This window comes from Euprymna scolopes, chromosome 21, assembly GCF_053919585.1.
Source record: "Euprymna scolopes isolate OS-2025 chromosome 21, ASM5391958v1, whole genome shotgun sequence".
NCBI lineage: Eukaryota > Metazoa > Mollusca > Cephalopoda > Sepiida > Sepiolidae > Euprymna > Euprymna scolopes.
In genome coordinates this window covers 30,026,552-30,045,611 of record NC_136502.1, presented here as the reverse complement: position 1 = coordinate 30,045,611, position 19,060 = coordinate 30,026,552, and the positions used below count along the sequence as shown (strand labels likewise).

General features: G+C 32.9%; 1 protein-coding gene across 3 annotated transcripts; it reads right to left on the bottom strand.

Moving 5' to 3' along the window:
* Nucleotides 1-452: 452 nt before the first annotated feature.
* On the bottom strand, nt 453-18,265 carry LOC145242082 (uncharacterized). Of its 3 annotated transcripts, none has more exons than XM_080104993.1 (2): nt 18,080-18,265; nt 453-8,949 (listed from the first exon to the last, which is right to left on the bottom strand). In XM_080104993.1, exon 2 carries the CDS (start codon nt 7,742-7,744, stop codon nt 4,520-4,522), a length of 3,225 nt encoding a protein of 1,074 aa, XP_079961119.1. In that variant the 5' UTR covers nt 7,745-8,949; nt 18,080-18,265; the 3' UTR covers nt 453-4,519. The 3 variants fall into 3 exon arrangements, with proteins under 3 accessions (XP_079961119.1, XP_079961121.1, XP_079961120.1); XM_080104995.1 differs by lacking the exon at nt 18,080-18,265 and adding an exon at nt 17,546-17,944; XM_080104994.1 differs by lacking the exon at nt 18,080-18,265 and adding an exon at nt 17,550-17,944.
* Nucleotides 18,266-19,060: the final 795 nt, after the last annotated feature.

Here is a 19,060-nt window from a genome sequence, read left to right as displayed (position 1 = left end):
ATTTGTTAAGCAAAAAAGTTCAAATGACTAATCACAAAAAAAAAAAAAAAAAAAAATAACAAAAATGATTTTTTTAACTGAACACTATGTCAGTTTTACAAGTGTGTGTAGTGGGTGGGGTATTTTATGTCAACTTTTGATGTAGGACAAAGAGTTGAGGGAAAGATGGCGTGAACCTTAAGTTACATTTTTCCACTAGGGAAATTGCAAAATTTGTCTCTTTTATCTTTTTCTTTCCTGATTTTCATGAAATTTTAAAAATTATTTTCTTTATATTTTTTAAAAACATTTGGCCTTTTATAATAAAAAAAGTTTCAGCATCCTGACACATATTTTGAGATGTTGCAAAAACATTTTTGTACTTTACATTCTTGGGAATCAGCAACATTTTTTTTTTTTTTTTTTTTTATTACATAACAAAACTCATGATTTTTTTTTTTCTACTGAGAGAGAGAGAGAGGGAGAGAGGGAGAGAGAGAGAGAGAGAGAGAGAGAGAGAGAGAGAGAGAGAGAGAGAATTGAATTCTTGAGAATCTTCTTTGGTTTGATTAAAAAATTTGGAACTCCTTGTTCATAATTTTCTTTTTTTATTTTTTTGTCAAAATTTAGAATTTTATTTTCTCAAGATTCTTGTAAAACACACAAAATTGAAATATGAAGTACATTTGACAACGAATCCCAGGAGATGTGATTTGTGAAGCCTTTTCAAGATTTTTCAGTCTCGAGCCAATCACAATGCTCATGTCATGGCTGTCATGTTATGTTAACTGTTCCCTCCAAAATAAGATACATGCTTGTCAAATTAGTCCGAAACATTAAAACATTGCCACAAATCTTTACGAAGAACAACCTCTCTGCCTACCAACTATTTTCACGTTATCAGACATGAGAATTTTAAATGTTTTATGTCAATTGTTCATTTTGATGGATCTTAGACAAGGATTAGAGTGTGATGTGGTTACTAGTTTTGTTTACTACTCCTTTCAGGAATTACCTTCTCCTTTTCAGGATGGGGAAGGGGTTAGTTTATCGTTTGAGGCTCCCATATTGGGAAATGCAGACAAATCAGATTTTAGCATTTTCAATATGTAATTGTTATCGAACATAGATTTACTTGTGGTACTCAGTGTTTTTTTTTTTTCACATCTGTGTTGGATATTGGGGATCAGTGCACCAGAGGCAGGTAAAAATGAAAAAGTCAGCAGTACCTAACGCACATGATTTGGATGTCATCAAGTATACATGAAAAGGAGAATAAATATACACTCACATCTAACATTTGTGTTTAGTAAAAAAGGTGGCAGTTCTATGCAAGTTGTCATAAGAGGGTTTAATGTATCTGCTTATGTATAAAAAATTTCCCCAAGCAAAAATCTGCTACCCTTCCAATATTTTATTAACATCTGATTTTTAATAATTTACACCGGACGCAAACTGTCATCCTTTCAATATCTTCTAATCAAAATGCACAATTTTCTAATCTCAGAAATTAAGTCGAGTAAGCTGTATTTCCATAGTTTTCAACATGAATTTTTTTCTTTTAGCTTTTATGTATTTGACACTGACCTCTGGAAATTTTAGATAATCTCCATTACTTAAAATATATTTAATCTCAAATTTTAATGAGAATCAAGCAATTACTAAAAGTAGAAAATTAAATAATCGGTCAGAATAGAGTCCCAAACTTTTTTTTTTTTAATAAAGAAGAACTTTAACTAGAACTATCAGTTGTAAATTTTCAAACATATTTTTTCGCACATAGAAAATGAATACTGCTCACTTGACACAAACTCAATCTGATGTATTTAAAAAATGTTAAGTCTCAGATCTTGTTTTTGATATTTACTTTGTTGTACTTCCCATCAAACTATGAATTGCGACCCAGAGAAGCGAGTTCTTGCCAAGCGCAGTCAAGTGTTAATAGTTTCCACACATGTGCATTTATTTCATTCGTCATTATTACTTCACCAGAAATCGTTGTTTGAACCTTGGGACCCCAACCATATCATTTTGACCAATAATTAAATTTTTAAACTAAATGTAACAATTAAATCCTACTGTTATTAAATTAACTAATTACTTGTTACAGATTAAAGTTACAAATTAGAGTTAGGGTGATGAGACAGGGGCTAGAGCTTGGTAGACAATGAGAGACCTATTATATTTTTTGTAGAAAAATGATGTTTTACGGCTATTTTTAAAACGACTTTGTAAGCTTAACCTTTCATCATATGCTCAAACAAATGAATATGGCATTTATAGCATATAAATCAAACTATCAAAAGAAATAGTAAAATTTGACTAATTTACATACTGTAATGGCAGCCATCTTGAATTTATAACTGCCCATCCACTTATGGAAAATTGTCATTTTATCATGCACATATTAGTCAATTGCTGAATTTATTGTGTATATTTTTGCTATCGTGTCTATGTGTGTAGTATCATCTGCTAGACTTGTTGCAAATTTGTGACAGCCATGCAAAGAGTGTTAAGTAAATCATTTTAAAAAGTATAGTTTATTATGTAAACAACAAAATAAGGTCCACGAGGCAGCTAACTATATTTAAAAAAAAAAAAATGAACAAAACAAAACAAAGACAAACATTCTATACTTATTTTTTTTTTGTTTTTGTTTTTACCTGAAATTCTTTACAATTTAAAGCTTCTCTGACTGGATGGATACTGCCAATTTTTGTCTTGGGTCAACTACATTTAATATTTGCAATTGAATAATTTTCTATTCTCTACAGTAGTTATATCTTTTGCTATCTCTTTTTTGATCATTTTTCTATTACAAGAATGGCACATAAATTCAAACTATTTACATAACAGAAAAATGATCCAAAAAGGGATGGCCAAAAAAATGACTATCGTAGAAAAAACGTTTTCATAGAAATTATGGCAATAGTTAACAATCAACCTCATTTGCCTTTTTGTTAATTAACAAAACAAAACAAACAAACAAACAAACAAAAAAAGCATTTGCTAACATAGTTCTCTGCACAAATCATACAATTTATTGAATATTACACAATTGTTTTTCACCCAAAATTCAACAAATACAAATAAACCTATTGTATAAACAAACAGAATCATGTATAAAAAGATCTATAAATGAAACCCAAGGATAAGGTCTATTTCTAAAATAGATTCCGTTTATTTCTTGAAATGCAACTTACGTTTGACTGGTAAGATCACACATTATAGAAATGAAGTATCTTTCTTTTTTTTTTTTATTTGAGAAAAAAAAAAACAGAATGGAGAGTTTGAATGTTTAAATTAAAAAATATCTTTGCTCACAAGATAAAATGGGTTTTGTTTTTTCAGTAGCCTAAAGACCCCACCCCCCACCCCCACCAAAGACAAAGTGAATATTGTTCGATATATTACATTGAGGAGAAATTTTCTGTCATTATATTATTTAGACAGAAGATTATGATTTGAATTCTTAAGAATCTTTAGGTTTGGTTGACAATTTGGGACTTCTAATATTCAAAATTTTCTTTCTTACTCTCTTTTTTTTTTTTTAAATTTTGAATTTATTATTAAGATCCTCGCAAAAAAAAAAAAAACTGAAATATGATGTAAGTTTGACAATCGATCCCAGCACATAATATTTTCAAGGAGAAAGTTTGTATATTGTTTAAAAATGATTTCATAAGACAAACACAATTTCCGTTTGGCGGAACCTTTAAAGAATCTGGTATTTTTAGCATGCTTAGTGGTCACCCTATCAGTATCCAAGTTGCATTAACTTTTTCTTCAACTCAATATAGTTTTATTATTGACGGATACATGGTGACTAATGGTACATGCCACAAAACAAAACGCATAGAGGGAACAATGTTCCGGATATAATTCGAATGACAGTCCACAATAATTGACAGGGTTTATAAAAAAAGAAAAAAGTGAACCAAACAATATTTTTTTGGTTATTCGGCATTAAATGACCATCAAGGATTTAAAATGACTTCATTTGACACAAGAGATCAACTTGCCCTTTTTTGTGTGTCAAAGTTCGGTAATGGTTTAGATTAGAGGTGGAAACACTTTTTTTTTTTTTTTTTTCAATTATGAAATGCAAAACACTGTTGATATTATATATCAATAGGGAAAAAAAAGAACATACATTTCATTCTGCTTTGAATCTAATAACCTTGTTTTGATCTATCATGCTGCCATTTTAGAAAAAATTCTGATAATACTAGCGTATTTACTCATTTAAAAAATGTTTTTCTTCAAATAAATTCATAATGCTAAATAGATTTTAATTCCAAAATGTTCAGCATGTCATAATCTTAAAAAAAATTTTTTTTAATTGCTTTAATCGCTTTTTGAAACAATCTGTCCTCACCTCCACACTAGATCTTTACTCAAAGTTGACCCACAAGAACAAATTCAAAATATCAAGTATCTATTTACTTAATTTCATAACTGTGAAACTTTAAAGACCATTTTGCTTTTTTCTTCCAGGCTAATTAATAGTGCACACACTCGGGTATCCTATCAGCTGGTTTTATTTACTTAATCTCACACTGCCAGGAAAGACTGTTGGAGAGTTTGTCCAACCTGTACTCCAGTTTGAGGACAACGGGTAGCTACGAGGCCAGGAGTAGTTATTGTCCCAGTTCTGTGAACAGGTTGGCAACGGTTGCAGAATCAGTGGTGGGGCACCAGACATCTGTTGAGGCGACGAGAGTGACTGAGAGTGTTCGTTGGGATTTCGAGAATGAGACATTGAAGTTGACGACGGTGTGTGTATGTCACGTGGTGACTCATACGGCATGGTCTTTGCTAAACTTGTTCTTGGCGAATAATTTTTTTTGTATGGCTCATTCATAGAACAAGGGTTCTTTCGGTATGCTTGATCATTGGAACTACAGCTTTTAGGAAATGGTTGCTCATTGGAACTGCAGCTTTTAGGAAATGGTTGCTCATTGGAACTGCAGCTTTTAGGAAATTGTGGCTCATTGGAACTGCAGCTTTTAGGAAATTGTGGCTCATTGGAACTGCAGCTTTTAGGAAATTGTGGCTCATTGGAACTGCAGCTTTTAGGAAATTGTGGCTCATTGGAACTGCAGCTTTTAGGAAATTGTGGCTCATTGGAACTGCAGCTTTTAGGAAATTGTGGCTCATTTGAACTGCAGCTTTTAGGAAATTGTGGCTCATTGGAACTGCAGCTCTTTGGAAATGGTTGATCATTGGAACTGCAGCTTTTAGGAAATGGTTGATCATTTGTACTGCAGCTTTTTGGAAATGGTTGCTCATTGGAACTACAGCTTTTAGGAAATGGTTGCTCATTAGAACCGCAGCTTTTTGGAAATTGTTGATCATTAGAACTGCAGCTTTTAGGAAATGGTTGCTCATTAGAACCGCAGCTTTTAGGAAAGGGTTGATCATTAGAACTGCAGCTTTTAGGAAATGGTTGCTCATTGGAGTTGCAGCTTTTGGGGAATTGTTGATCATTTGAACTACAGTTTTTTGGAAATGGTTGTTCATTTGAACTGCAGCTTTTTGGAAACTGTTGCTCATTGGGACTGCAATTTTTAGAAAATGATTGTTCATTTGAGCAAGGTCGTTTTGGATACGGTTGTTCGTTAGAGCAAGGGACCTTTGGAAATGGTTCATCATTCGAGCATGAAACTTTTGGAAACGGTTCGTCATTAGAACAAGAGACCTTTGGGAAGGGTTCGTCATTGGAACAAGACACCTTTGAGAAGGGTTCATCGTTGGAGCTAGAAACCTTTGGAAATGGTTCGTCATTAGAGCTAGAAACCTTTGGAAATGGTTCGTCATTTGAGCATGGGACCTTTGACATTGGTTCATCATTGCTGCAAGAATTCTTTGGAAATGTTTCTTCGTTTGGACTTGTACTTTTTCTGAATGAATCTTCATTGGTACAAGAATTCTTTTGGTAAGATTCTTCATTGGAACAAGCGTCCTTTCCATACGATTCTTCATTAGAGCAAGAGTTCTTTGGAAATATTTCCTCATGAGGAGAGGATTCTTTTCTATAGGAATCTTCATTGGAGCATGGATTTTTGGAATATGGTTCCTCATTCAAATAACTGCCTTTCCGATAAGAGTCATTGTTAGAGAAAGAGTTTTTCCTGTATGGTTCATTATTGGAACATGGACTTTTTCTGTATGGATCACTGCTGGTATAAGGACTTTTCCTACATGGATCATTGCTACTACAAGAACTGTTCCTGCATTGATCATTGCTAGAACAAGGACTTTTTCTGTACAGATCATTGCTAGAACATGGATTTTTTCTGTATGGATCATTGTTAGAACATGGACCTTTCTTGTAAGGATCACTGCCTGAACAGGAAACTTTCCCATACGGTTCGTTGCTTGAGCAGGGACCTTTTCCATACATTTCACTACCAGTGCAAGGACCTTTCCTGTATGGTTCATTGGCTGAGCAGGGACCCTTTCCATAGGGTCCGTTACTAGTGCAGGGACCTTTTCCATATGGCCCATTACCGGAACACATATTCTTCCCATATGGCCCATTGCTGGAACACGGGCTTTTTCCGTATGGTCCACTGCTAGAACATGGACCTTTGCCGTAGGGTCCGCTGCTTGAACACATATTCTTTCGATACGGATCCCCACACGAGCTGGGTGGGCAGAGATTGCATCCAGGAATTTTGCACTCGTTGTTGACCTTTGGATATGGTCGGCATGGCAGGGAAGGTAAGGGTGGTGGAGAACGACAGCAGCATCTCGAACAGGAGTTTCTATCGTCGCTGTTGGCCGATGGTGGTGGTGGTGGTGGCGGGGGCGGCTTTTCGCCGATGTGGGTCCTCTCGTGGCTGTTGAGGTGGGCCCGTTGGCTGAACGTTTTCGGACAGTATAAGCAGGAGAAAGGCTTTTCCCCGGAATGCGTTCGCTGGTGGTTGTTAAGGTGGTCACGCTGGGCGAACGCCTTGTCGCAGATGTGGCACTTAAAGGGCCTCTCGCCGCTGTGGGTGCGCTCATGTGTGTTCAGGTGCGCTTTCTGGCTAAACGACTTGAAGCAGACGCCGCAGTTGAACGGTCTCTCCCCAGTGTGGGTACGTTCGTGGTTGCGAAGGTACGTACGCTGGCTGAACGTCTTGCCGCAGTCGTAGCACGCGTAAGCTTTCTCGCCCGTGTGAACCCTCTCGTGGTTGCGCAGGTGCGCCCGCTGGCTGAATGCCTTTAAACAGAACGCACAGCTAAATGGCTTCTCACCAGTATGGGTCCTCTCGTGGTTGTTGAGATGGTCACGCTGAGCGAATGCCTTGTTGCACACGTGGCATCGATAAGGCTTTTCACCAGAGTGCACACGTTTATGCACCTTCAAGTGGATTTTCTGGCTGAACGCCTTCGGACACAACTCACACTGAAACGGCTTTTCACCGGTATGGATCCGTTCGTGGCTTTTCAGGTGGGCCCGCTGGCAAAACGCCTTGCTACAATACGAGCAGCTGAAGTGCTTGCCCCCAGCAAAGGCCAGCTCATGGTTGTTCAGATCTGCGCGCCGTGAAAAGGCCTTTCGACATATGTTACACTTGTAGGGTTTCTCTCCATGCTTTGGATGATTGCTATACATCGGTTGGACAGACGGTGAAATAGATTTTGGCATGTGACCACCACTGTCAGCATTTTGGGGACTGCCACCCTCTGTTTGATCATCATCTTCCATAATAGAGCAGGTTTGATAATTCGGTGGCGGTACCATCGTAGGATATACCGGCTGGTCAGAATACATTTTTTTTTCTTTCTGTCTTTTAAATTGTTTTGTTGTGTGAGAAAATCAGCAACGCTAAAAGAAACAAAGAATCTTAGAAAACACTTGTCTTGGGGGGGATTTTCAGAAATCAATATTTCCGATGAATGGTCGTGTCAGTTGGAATTATTTAAACCATTGGTCTAGGAGTGATTCCAATGAAATTTGGTTTGACCATTGGTGATTTAAAAAATCAGTTATATATCATTTGGAAGATCCAGACAGTCTTTTCTTAGGAAGATTTTGTTTAGCTGCTGTTCAAGTATGGCTCAGTTTTACAGAGTACCTTTTATGCTTTTCTTTTTTTCAAAGAAATCAGAAGACAAGTTCAGTATAAATTGGATAAAAAACTCCTGTTTTTTTTTTTTTTTTTTTTTTTTTTAAATTCAGATAAGCCTTTTCTTATATGGCTTATTAGAATTAAAGATACAAACGCTTTATAGTCCAAGCGGGTTGCATTAGTTTGAACATGTAAACCGTAGAGATGTGCGGATCCATGAATTCACCAAGATAGTCGCCCTTGGTTGACAGAGGAAGGAGTTATCCAAGAAACAATTGTAGAAAGAGATAATTTGGGATGATCTGAAAGCCTTGAATGTAGGCCAAAATCTTTTTTTGGAATGGGCAGTCTGATGAGACACTTTGAAAGACAAGATCAAAACGTCAAATGAGATGTTAAATCGGGTGACAATGATGATTGTAATGGCATCTGAATATTTCAAGAAACGGGTCAAAGAGAAGCTTGGAATAAACTCTCAACTCCCAAAAGGTAATTGATTAAAACACAACTGAATATGCTTTAAACGTTTTAGAAAAATCCTTTTCTTTTTTACCAGAAACATTTGGGTTTAATATTTTGTAGCCAGTTCTTTTTTTTTTTTTTTTTTTAATTCTCGAGAAAGGTGAGGACTTTTATATAGAATGATATAATATACATACATATACATATATATATATATATATATATATATATATATATAGATGTATGTATGTATATATCTTTCAGAGATAAGAGAAAGGATTTCTCTGTCGTTGTTCAAGTTAGGATCATAGTCAATAAATCTTTGTACAAAAAAAAAAAAAGAAATAAATCATGGAACGCCGGTAAATTTGCGATATCCCCAAAACAAGTGAACATCAACGGTTGCAGTCTTGTTGCTTTGCACTCCTCAATGGGCAGGCAGAAACTACAAAAAATATAAAATATATAAATAAATATATATACATTACAAATTTTTTTATTCTTTTTAAAATAAAAGTACATATATTTTTAATTTCCATTAACAATAACATAGAAAAACTAGAAAGCACTCTAGAGAGTGAAAACCTTCACCAATACCATGCAAAATATATATATATATATATATATATATATATATATATATATATATATATAGCAAATTATAGTGATTCAATGAAATTAAAAAAACCTTTATTTAAATCAAGGATTTCTTATTATTCCAAGTAAGACAAAGAATACTTTAGAAATTTTATCTCCTTATCCTATAGGGTTTCGATGCCTACCATCTCTTCAGAGGAGAAAATATTAGCAAATAGATATAACAGTATTCACCCTATTTGCTAAAGTCAGTGAGACATGGAGAATCAGAATAAAAAATTGATTAAATAAAAGTCACATAGCAGGGTAAATTGAAGAAATGTGACTTCTATTTAATCAATTTTTTATTATGATTTTCCATGTCTAACTGACTTTAGCAAATAGGGTGAATACTGTTATATCTATTTGCTAATATTTTCTCCTCTGGCATCGAAACACTATAAGGATAAGAAGATAAAATTTCTAAAGTATTCTTTGTTTTACTTGGAATAATTAAAAATCCTTGATTTAAATAAAGGTTTTTTTTTTATTTTCATTGAATCACTATAATTTGCTTTATTTGCTCTATCCTGTATATTGAGCACTTCCTATTTAGATGGGACAATACATAGAATATTACAACTAGTAATATTTTGTAAATCTTATAATCACAGGTTTCCATACCAGCTGATTGTTGGATAAATCTATTCGGAAGTATATATACACACACATATACATATATATATATATATATATATATATATACACACACATATATATACACACACACATATATAAACACACATATATACACACAAACACACATATATATACACACACATATATATACATATATACACACACACACATACATACACACACATAAATATACACACACATACACACACACACACATATATATATATATATATACACACACACAACATGCTGCCTCCGAATTGTGTGAATGAACATGTATCACTGTCACATATTTGGAGTCCTGTATCTGTCTCTTGCTAACAGTTTTATGACGAGGGCTTAATAAAGGAAAAAATAAAAAAAAATTTTCAATCAATAAATTTATAAAGTGATATTCATCTTATTTATTTAAAGAATATTTAGTGAACAATTACTTTTACTGTAAGAAGGAAGGAAATATTTATTGTTTTAAGAAAGATTTAACTTGTTACAACTTTCAGTAAATTAAAAAAAAGAAAAAGAAAAGAAAAAAACAAATTCATTTTATTGGTTTAAAACTATCTGTTAATGTTTTATGGAAAAAGAAAAAAATTTTTCTAAACATTATCAAATCTATATATATCTATAATAGTAAGAATGTGTGTGTGGTAAGGACACTTCTCAACCTATATACTCAATGAATTTTTGACCTACAGACTTGAAATTTGCTATATAGGATATCCAGACATTTGGAAAACTTAATCCATTTTCAGCTGAAAAAAAGGTCTGCTCACGAGTCAAAATAGAAAAAATTGCTACGTACTATGAGTGATTGGATTCTTATCTGTTTTCTGTTTTACGAATGCACATGCGTGAATCGTTCACATTGCAGATTACTTTTGTTAAGTAGTTTGAAAACACCTTTTGATGACGATGTCACGCTGGTTTCAAGATGAGAACAGTAGTCCGATGAATCCAAATAATACGAATAACCAATCCTCATCTCAAAAATTCAGAAATAAAAGGTTCAATAGAACAAGATATTCTCTTTTTAAATGAAAGTTGTTTTAAAAAAACATCTGGAGAAATCTGAATGTTCATACTTTCAAGTCTCAACATAAAATTTAGTGCATATTTACAATTACACTAAAAAAAATACAGAAAAATCTTTGATTTATGTACTTGTTATGGAACGAAGATGTCATATTCCAAAAGTCATGTGCGTTTGGCTAGTAACTTGTATATTTGGCTAGTAAAAAAAAATATTTAGTTGTCAAAGGTCAACTAAATATAAATTTGTACATAGAGCCTTATACATGCTGGCATGTGTTGGAGAGCTTTAAGAAATTGACCAAACTAACCTATCTCAGGTTTTTATTTATACCTTTTGGCGTTTCTACACTATTAAGACAAAATTTTGGAAATCATAAAACCGAATTTCACAAGAAAACAATGGTATCTATGTATTCCTCGTATTTTTAAGATGATTATATCCAAAAATCATGCAAATCGATGAGGTAGAAAATTATTTATGTAAGAAAATGAAAAATAGAATTTGATGAAAACGATTGTAAGACACAGGAGAGTTGAAAAGGGAGGTAATTTTCCGTTTCTATTTAAATAAGATGGCCGAATTTTTTCACCTGCTGACACAATTAAAGTTGCCTTTGTTAATAATTCAATATTCAGGTAATTTCGACTGCATAATTTGGAAGGTACCATTGTAACTTATTAGAACTGACCAAAAAAAAAAATCAGTAGAAACTGTTTTGTTTGTTTTTTTGTTTGTTTTTTTTTTTTATCTAAAAACAACATTTATCAACTACAAAATTTCGTCCTAATAGTGTAGAAGTGCCTCCCTTTTTTTTTTCTCAAGTCCATTTTCATCACTTCCTCCCATCTTTTCCTTAGCCTTCTCCTGTGAATTGAACCTGCTACTGTTTTACACCTACTAACCCAAAAACTCTCATCCATTCTTTCAATGTTTACTCTTCTGCACACAACTCCCTAAACTGTCCAGATTAAATCTTCCTCTGACGTCATCAGAACTAAGTCTGTAGTTAACTTACATTAAACATCCATCATATCATTCTCATATCATTGCTCTCCATACAACTTATGTTGCCAACCATGATGGTTAGGTAAAATGAAAAAAAAAAACAACATTTTTTTTAATAAACAAACTTGAAAACAAACTGGGAGAAATTGGTATCGACAATATACAAACCACAGCTGCACCATTGAAAACAAAGTATTAAGAAAATACTGTGTAAAAACTAGCCAGGTGATATTGACCATTGATGGACAAATGGAAACAGGATAAAACATTGTCAGCTAGAAATATCGATAAAACATACGAAAACAAAACTAAGACTACCCAGAAAATCTACAAAATTTGACACGCCCTCCCCTATACACATAAAAAAGAACACATAGTGACACCAAAATCAGTTGGTAGAACACAAAAAAGGTAGTGTAGGTTCTGAGAGAATGGACAGATTGAAAAGTGATAGCACCATCCAGACCTTCACTGGAAGAACAGGGAGAACATCAGAATTTTTAAGAGGTTTATATTGCTACTTAAATTCCCCAAAAGGTGCTCGTCTGAACTCCAATCTCTGCCCGCCCCTCGCCAATCCTTCACGAAAAACACCCGTCTTTCCCCCACTCTTTATCTGTGCCTAAATCAAAACGTGGATTCCATGAAAAAAGCTTCTTTCTTAGGACTGCACGCCTGTGGAACTCTGTTCCGTCTGCCTGTTTCCCACCTGACTACAACTTAGATGTCTTCAAGTCCAACGTTAACAAACTACTAATGAACCGCCCTCTTAAGTAAACACTTCATTAAATCTCCACATTAACGTACTGTAATTGCAATAACCCTTATCCCTGAGTGGCTTCCGGACCTTGATAAGTGGTGACCACCGTGTAAAAAAATTTAAAAAAAAAAAACCCATTGAATTGAGAATTCAATGGTAAACGGCTGTGATTTGTGGAGAGTACTTACTGCTAATATGAGGAAACTCATTGTCACTCAGACTCCAGAGCGTGAATAACCGGTAATGACTCGCCTGAAAATTCCTCGTCAGTAAGAAATGATAATAGCGATGATACATACACACAAACTCTCTCTCTCTCTCTCACACACACACACACACACACACACACACACACTGGATTCTGACAAAGCTACAATGAGTTTGGCAAAAACTTCTTTAGAAAAGGAAAACGTTCTGATCATTGAAGCATTTCAGGCTGTCTGCTATTCATCAACATTACCCCACTCATCCACCCTTTGACACCTGAAAAGGGAGCAAAGTGCAGACAGACAAAAGGGGGCGGGGAGGAGAACGTTAACAACAGTTTATTATTATTATTCATGAGATCTCCACAACAACCTCTTAGCATCAGCATTATGTTATTGTTGAAAAAAGGAAAAAAAATGTGGTTGATATTTACAGTAACTCAACCCGTCCTCTCCGCTAGATTAAGTATAACACAAGGCCTAGCTTGATGTAGCACGGCGTGCATGCGTGTCACGATAATGAACGAGAGTACGACATAATCACATTGCGGCGGTTCTCGTCAGCTCACCGAAGTTGAGCTTCTTGGCTAGTAGTACCAGATGAATGACCAATTCTAGGTGCTGTTATGTGCTCTCCGCTTCTTGGCGCTTATCTTGGCATTATTTTCAGTCGTCCTGAACCTCCACTTGCCACTGGTATTTAACAACACCGACTCAGGAGAGGTGTAGTTGAAGATTGTGCAACTCTTGCCACAAAAACTCCACGCATAAGCACCCTTAATTAAAGTGGGCATTCATAGTCTGTTAAAACTGAAGGTAGCTATAAATTAAAGAGAATCAAAAGGTAACCAAGACTTTTTAACCCCCCCCCCCTGCATTTTAGAGATGCCCCGGTTATCATTTTAGCTTGGTTCCTGGCCGTTGAACTATGATGAAAGTTCTTGGTTCTGCTCGGTGCTCAAAGGGTTATCTTCCCAGGCATTAACTTTTCGTCTCCAGGAAAGTGAAAGGGTTATACCTCTCCGACGTTAAGAGGGGGTATTGTCGGTTGTTTGAGGAGCCTCTATCCCAGCGACCCAGCGGGCAGTTGATAAATCAAATCAGTCGGTGCTGATAAACTTGCTTCGGGTATTGGTTGGGAAAATGTCTCCCCACAAGGGCAGGTACAGTAGTACAGAGCAATGTACAAGGTTGAACTTGACGTAAAGGTTAGATCATTTGACATACGAAGAACAGACAAAAATAAAGGGGAAAAAAGTCCTACTGACCGAATCAAAGTATAGTATCGATTCTGGTTGATCTCGGGAGACCATCCTCAGAGACATTACCTTCTCCTATTGGAGAAAGTGCCGATGATCGCCCGAGGTGCCTCATCGAGCATACGAACCAAATCATGGATTTTTTTTTGGTTCTTGTTCGTTATAATAGTGAAAGTCGAAAATCGAAAAATCGAATTTCAAATAAAACAAATGGTATCTACTTGTCATGTCGCAGTAATTAACACATCCAAAAATTACGAAAAACGATAAAGGTAGAAAATCAAAATATTTTCATCCATTCAGAGTATACCCTTAGAGTTTATTCACTACTATAAATTGACCTTGTGCCTAAATTTTCCGTAGTTGGGTTAAAAAACAAATTTAGCTTCCTTGTCCTTATAGGAGTTAGAGGAGGAAAGACTAGACTTCTCACAATACGGTGATGTTGACGATATTTATTTATTCATTCCCCGCCAAAGTACGGTTACAATTCCGAGTTTAAGTGGAGCAAATGGAATCATTATTGATAATTAATTGTTGCTGCAGATTATAAAAAAAACTTTGGCAATTCGTAATTTTAACTCATTGTTCTAAGGGAGATAACTATTTTCCTTAAGTAGTTAAAAAAAACAAAAAAAAAACATTTTCTCTTACAATAACTCGAATGTTTTTAAGAAAAATTACAATATCATTGTATTTTACATTTTCTATTATTAATGGTATAAAACTGTTACATTAAATACAGAAATTAAAAAAAAAAATTCGTTGCTTACAATTCTTAGTAAAATAGGGTTACTTCCCTTAGAACAATGAGTTAAGATTCCTAATTGACAAAACATGTTTTGTTCAACTTCTATGATATAATTATAAAATGATTTAATCCTTAAGCTTAGTCTTCTTTTAGTGCTTATGCCGAATATGGACCGTGCCATTCTTTTAGAAGTTAAATTCAATTTTTATAGTATTTTTCATTTATTACATTGTTAGGTGAAAGCACAAAATAGTTACAAACCGCCCTTTCCTCACAACGTTATTGTTTCAGCACAGTCTGTATTCTGCACAAGTACACACTTTTTTTTTCATCAATAAGAAACACGAATATCACACAAAAATTATCCACTTTTCAGAGATTATAAAAAGAAAAATAACTGTTTTTAGGTTACACAAAAATGCAATAAAACTGGTATGTTTAGATAAAAAAAAATATATAATTAAGAAAATTATAAAACTTTTAAAGTAAATAAATAAATACAAAAAAATTCATTTTATTGCTCTTAGTTTATAAATCACGCGATTTGTGTTAGAGTAAACAAAAGTTCAATAAATAAAACTAAGTCAATCTATTAAATAACTTGAAGAAAAAAAAAATAAAATAAAACTAGTGAAACAAATTATTTCGAGGAATTACAGTGTTAAAATTTATCCCAAGTTTTTTAATTCATTTTATTACTAGTTCTACCAATCCGGTGTTGTCCGGGAATCTTACTTTTACCCCCCCCCCTTCCCGCTTAATTAGGATTTTAATAATAATAAAATTTAAATTAAATGAATAAAGTATTATAGGTTATTAAATCCCTATAAGATAGATGGATATAAATAGCTTATCGAAAACTTTCAATCTTACGCGAGCGGGATCTGCTACCAATTTTTAAGTCAGTTTAACTGATTTTCTTTTCTATTCGACAGTTTAAATGCTTCTAAATTCCTTTCAAATTTTGAAAAGTCACAAAGTAAATAATTCCTTTTATTCAACTGCATTTCAATTTCATTTCTATTATTAAGATAGAAATGAAACCACAATGCATTCTGGTGGATTTAATTTTGTAATTATTAATTACTAATTAAATATTTCTAGTGTGATTTTTTAAACTGTTCCTTTCACTACTTTACACTGTGTTTTATTTCAATAAATATTCCATTAATAATAAATACTAATTTAAGCGTGTAACTATCAAAGTTACGTAGACACGAGAAACAAACACACGATCAAACAGACACATGAGAAATGATCATGCAATTGTATTTAAATACAGACATATATATATATATATATATATATATATATATATATATATATATATATATATATATATATATATATATAACACAAAAACGGGTTTTGGAAAACAATTAGGGAGTAATTTTTGTTAATTGTGTTTGTTTTTGTTCGGACAATTTTTTCCCCTCCTTCTCCAATCTGAACATTAAAACAAAACAAAACAAGCAAAAAAAACAACGAAATTTATAATTATTTTCAACAAGGATAAAGCATTAATTTTTCACAAAAAGAAAATTTTACAAATATATTTTTTTTAATTTTTAAATAAACCGTAACAATCGTTTTGATAAAATATTAAAGTATATTGAAGAAAGAACAAAAAATATTAATTTATGTATTTTTGACAATCAAATTTTTGACATTAATAAATGTATAGTTTAAAGTAAACGATAAAGCTTTTCAATGATTTAAAAATAGTAAATTTGAAAACATAGCTTACAAATAAATTATTTTTAAAATAAATTATTTTATCTCTTTAAATTATTCAATTTTTTTAATTCTAATGTCAGCTGCTATTTTTGCATGGATTATAAAAATGAAAATTTCGATAAATTATTTTGTTTTAGAAATTAAATCATTTAATTAAATATATTTTAACAGATCGAATTTAACTGTACTTTTTTATAATATTGATAGTTTTTTTTTCTTTTTTATAAATAATCGAAGTCTATACGCGCGCAATCTTTACATGGTTAGATTTACTGCCCAGTTCATAGTTAAAATTTAAAAAAAAGAAAAGAAAAGACAATTGTAGCGGGTTTAATAACGTTTAATGAAATAAAAATTAACATAAATATAATTAAATAAAAGAAAACAAGGCTATTTTAGTTTTAATAACATTATTGTAGGTTTTGCTTCTAAAGTCTGATTTCATTTTAAAGAGAAATCTGCAAGTGCGTGTTTTTGTTAAAAGATAAAGGAAAGGAAATTAGAAGAAAAAGAAAAAAAAGATAAAAAAAAAGGAAAATTAATCGCGATTTTTCAGAGTTTTTTTTTTCTTTTTAGACAGATTTTCTATACTAATAATTAGATCAACTGTTTTAATTAATAATTACGAGCACTTATCAAAACACTTGAAACGAAAGAGGGTATAGATCTTCTTCTTCTTCTTCTTCTTCTTCTAATAATAATAATAATAATAATAATAATTTCTTTTTGTCCGGGCCCTTCTGTGAAGGTAAGGACTAAAGAAGGTTTGGCACAAAAGATTATTTCTAATTTTAAGAATTTAAGAAAAAAACAAACAAACAAAAAAACACGGAAACGTATTGCAATAATAATAATAATAATAATAATGATATACGAACACGCGCGCCTACCTATATAAGTAAAAATAAACTCGTCTAAATATGTATATGAGGTTTGAAAAGCAAAATAAAAAGCGAACGAGAAAAAAAAAAAAAAAAAAGAGGATGAGGATGAACAGACATAAGAAAACATTTACCTACCAAGAAAAAAAGAGAAGTGAAATGCCAGGGTCATTTTTTTTTTTTTTAAGAAAAGAAAGAAGCGAGAAAGTGAGAAAGAGAAAGAAACAGAAATAATCTATTTCATTCTATTTAAAATATAAAGGATCTTTTTTATTCTTTTTTCCATTCTTAGTTTCTACGCTGTGAAGAAACCAGAAATAGAAAATACAACAACAACAATAATAATAGTAATAATAATAGCAAGGATAATATTGTTGTTACCCTCCCCCTCTTAAAGATAGTGAAGAAGAAGACAAAATAAAAACTAGTAACTCTCTTTTTTTGTCTTTCTTTTCTTTCCTCTAGGTTATTTCTTGATATTATTCTCGCGCTAAAAAAAGAAAAGATGGTCGGGTGATATTAAGGCCTTTTTTTTTTTCTCTCTCCCTTTTCTTTCCTAACCCAGCAAGTTGAGACGAAAAGAGAGAAATTATCGGTTAATAATAATAAACGTTAATAGTAATAATTACAAAAAGAAAAAAAAAGATGAAAAGAAAGAAATCACAGACCTCTTTTTCGGTTAGCAGTGGGTTTTTTCTTCTTCCTCTATCCGCCTTTTCCTTTCTCTTTCTATTGTTGTCGGAAGATCGGACGAAAAAAAAAAGAAGAGGAAGAAAGAGAGAGAGAGGAAGAAAGAAGGGGAGAGAAAAGCGAATGATACTTCTTTTTCCTTTCTCTTTCCTCTAAAACAGGAAGTGGCAGCAGCAGCAGTCGGCAATTTCAAAAGCCGAAAAGAAAGGAAAAAAAAGAAGAGATAAAAGCTGCAAAGGGAGATAATTTGACAAACCTGAAACCTTTCTTTTCAATTCTTACAATATACACGTCTCCTTTGCAATGTATCAAATAAAATTACTTTCAATCTGAATGCTGTCTGCCGAATTTGCGTAACGTACACATAAAATATTAAACATAGGATTAAACAAATGGAACAAACAGAATACTCGTCCCAAGATAGGTAAAATTAGTTTCCAGTACAGTTTTGTACAAAATTTAAGATAAAAAAAATCAACATCCACTGTTACAAAACCTTATGTCTAGAATCCTTATTTCTAATTTTTATTGAAATCTATTCTATGATTTGGATTCTAGAAAATGTCTAAAGCTTAAGCTTAAGGAGCCGGCAAGAAAAATTGAAATGCAGATAATCTTAATTGGGATTTTATGACTTCAAATTTAATGTGAATCTGAAATATTTGAATTTCCAACTGGGAGATTGTAGTCATATTATACCCGTAAACACCTTTTAAAATACTCTAAAAGAACTGAAATTTGAGGAATATTTATTAATTGATGCCTAATATCTATGGTTAAAACTTGCATAAAACTAAACTAAATATAACACACATTGTTCCAATTAGGTCTAGCAACTGTGTTCCAAAGTTCATAATGATCGTTTAATAAGTTTAGGAGTGAATACACACATATACTGAATCATGTACATGCACGTATATACGCTTACCAATTTTTATTATTAGAAATTGATGAATTAT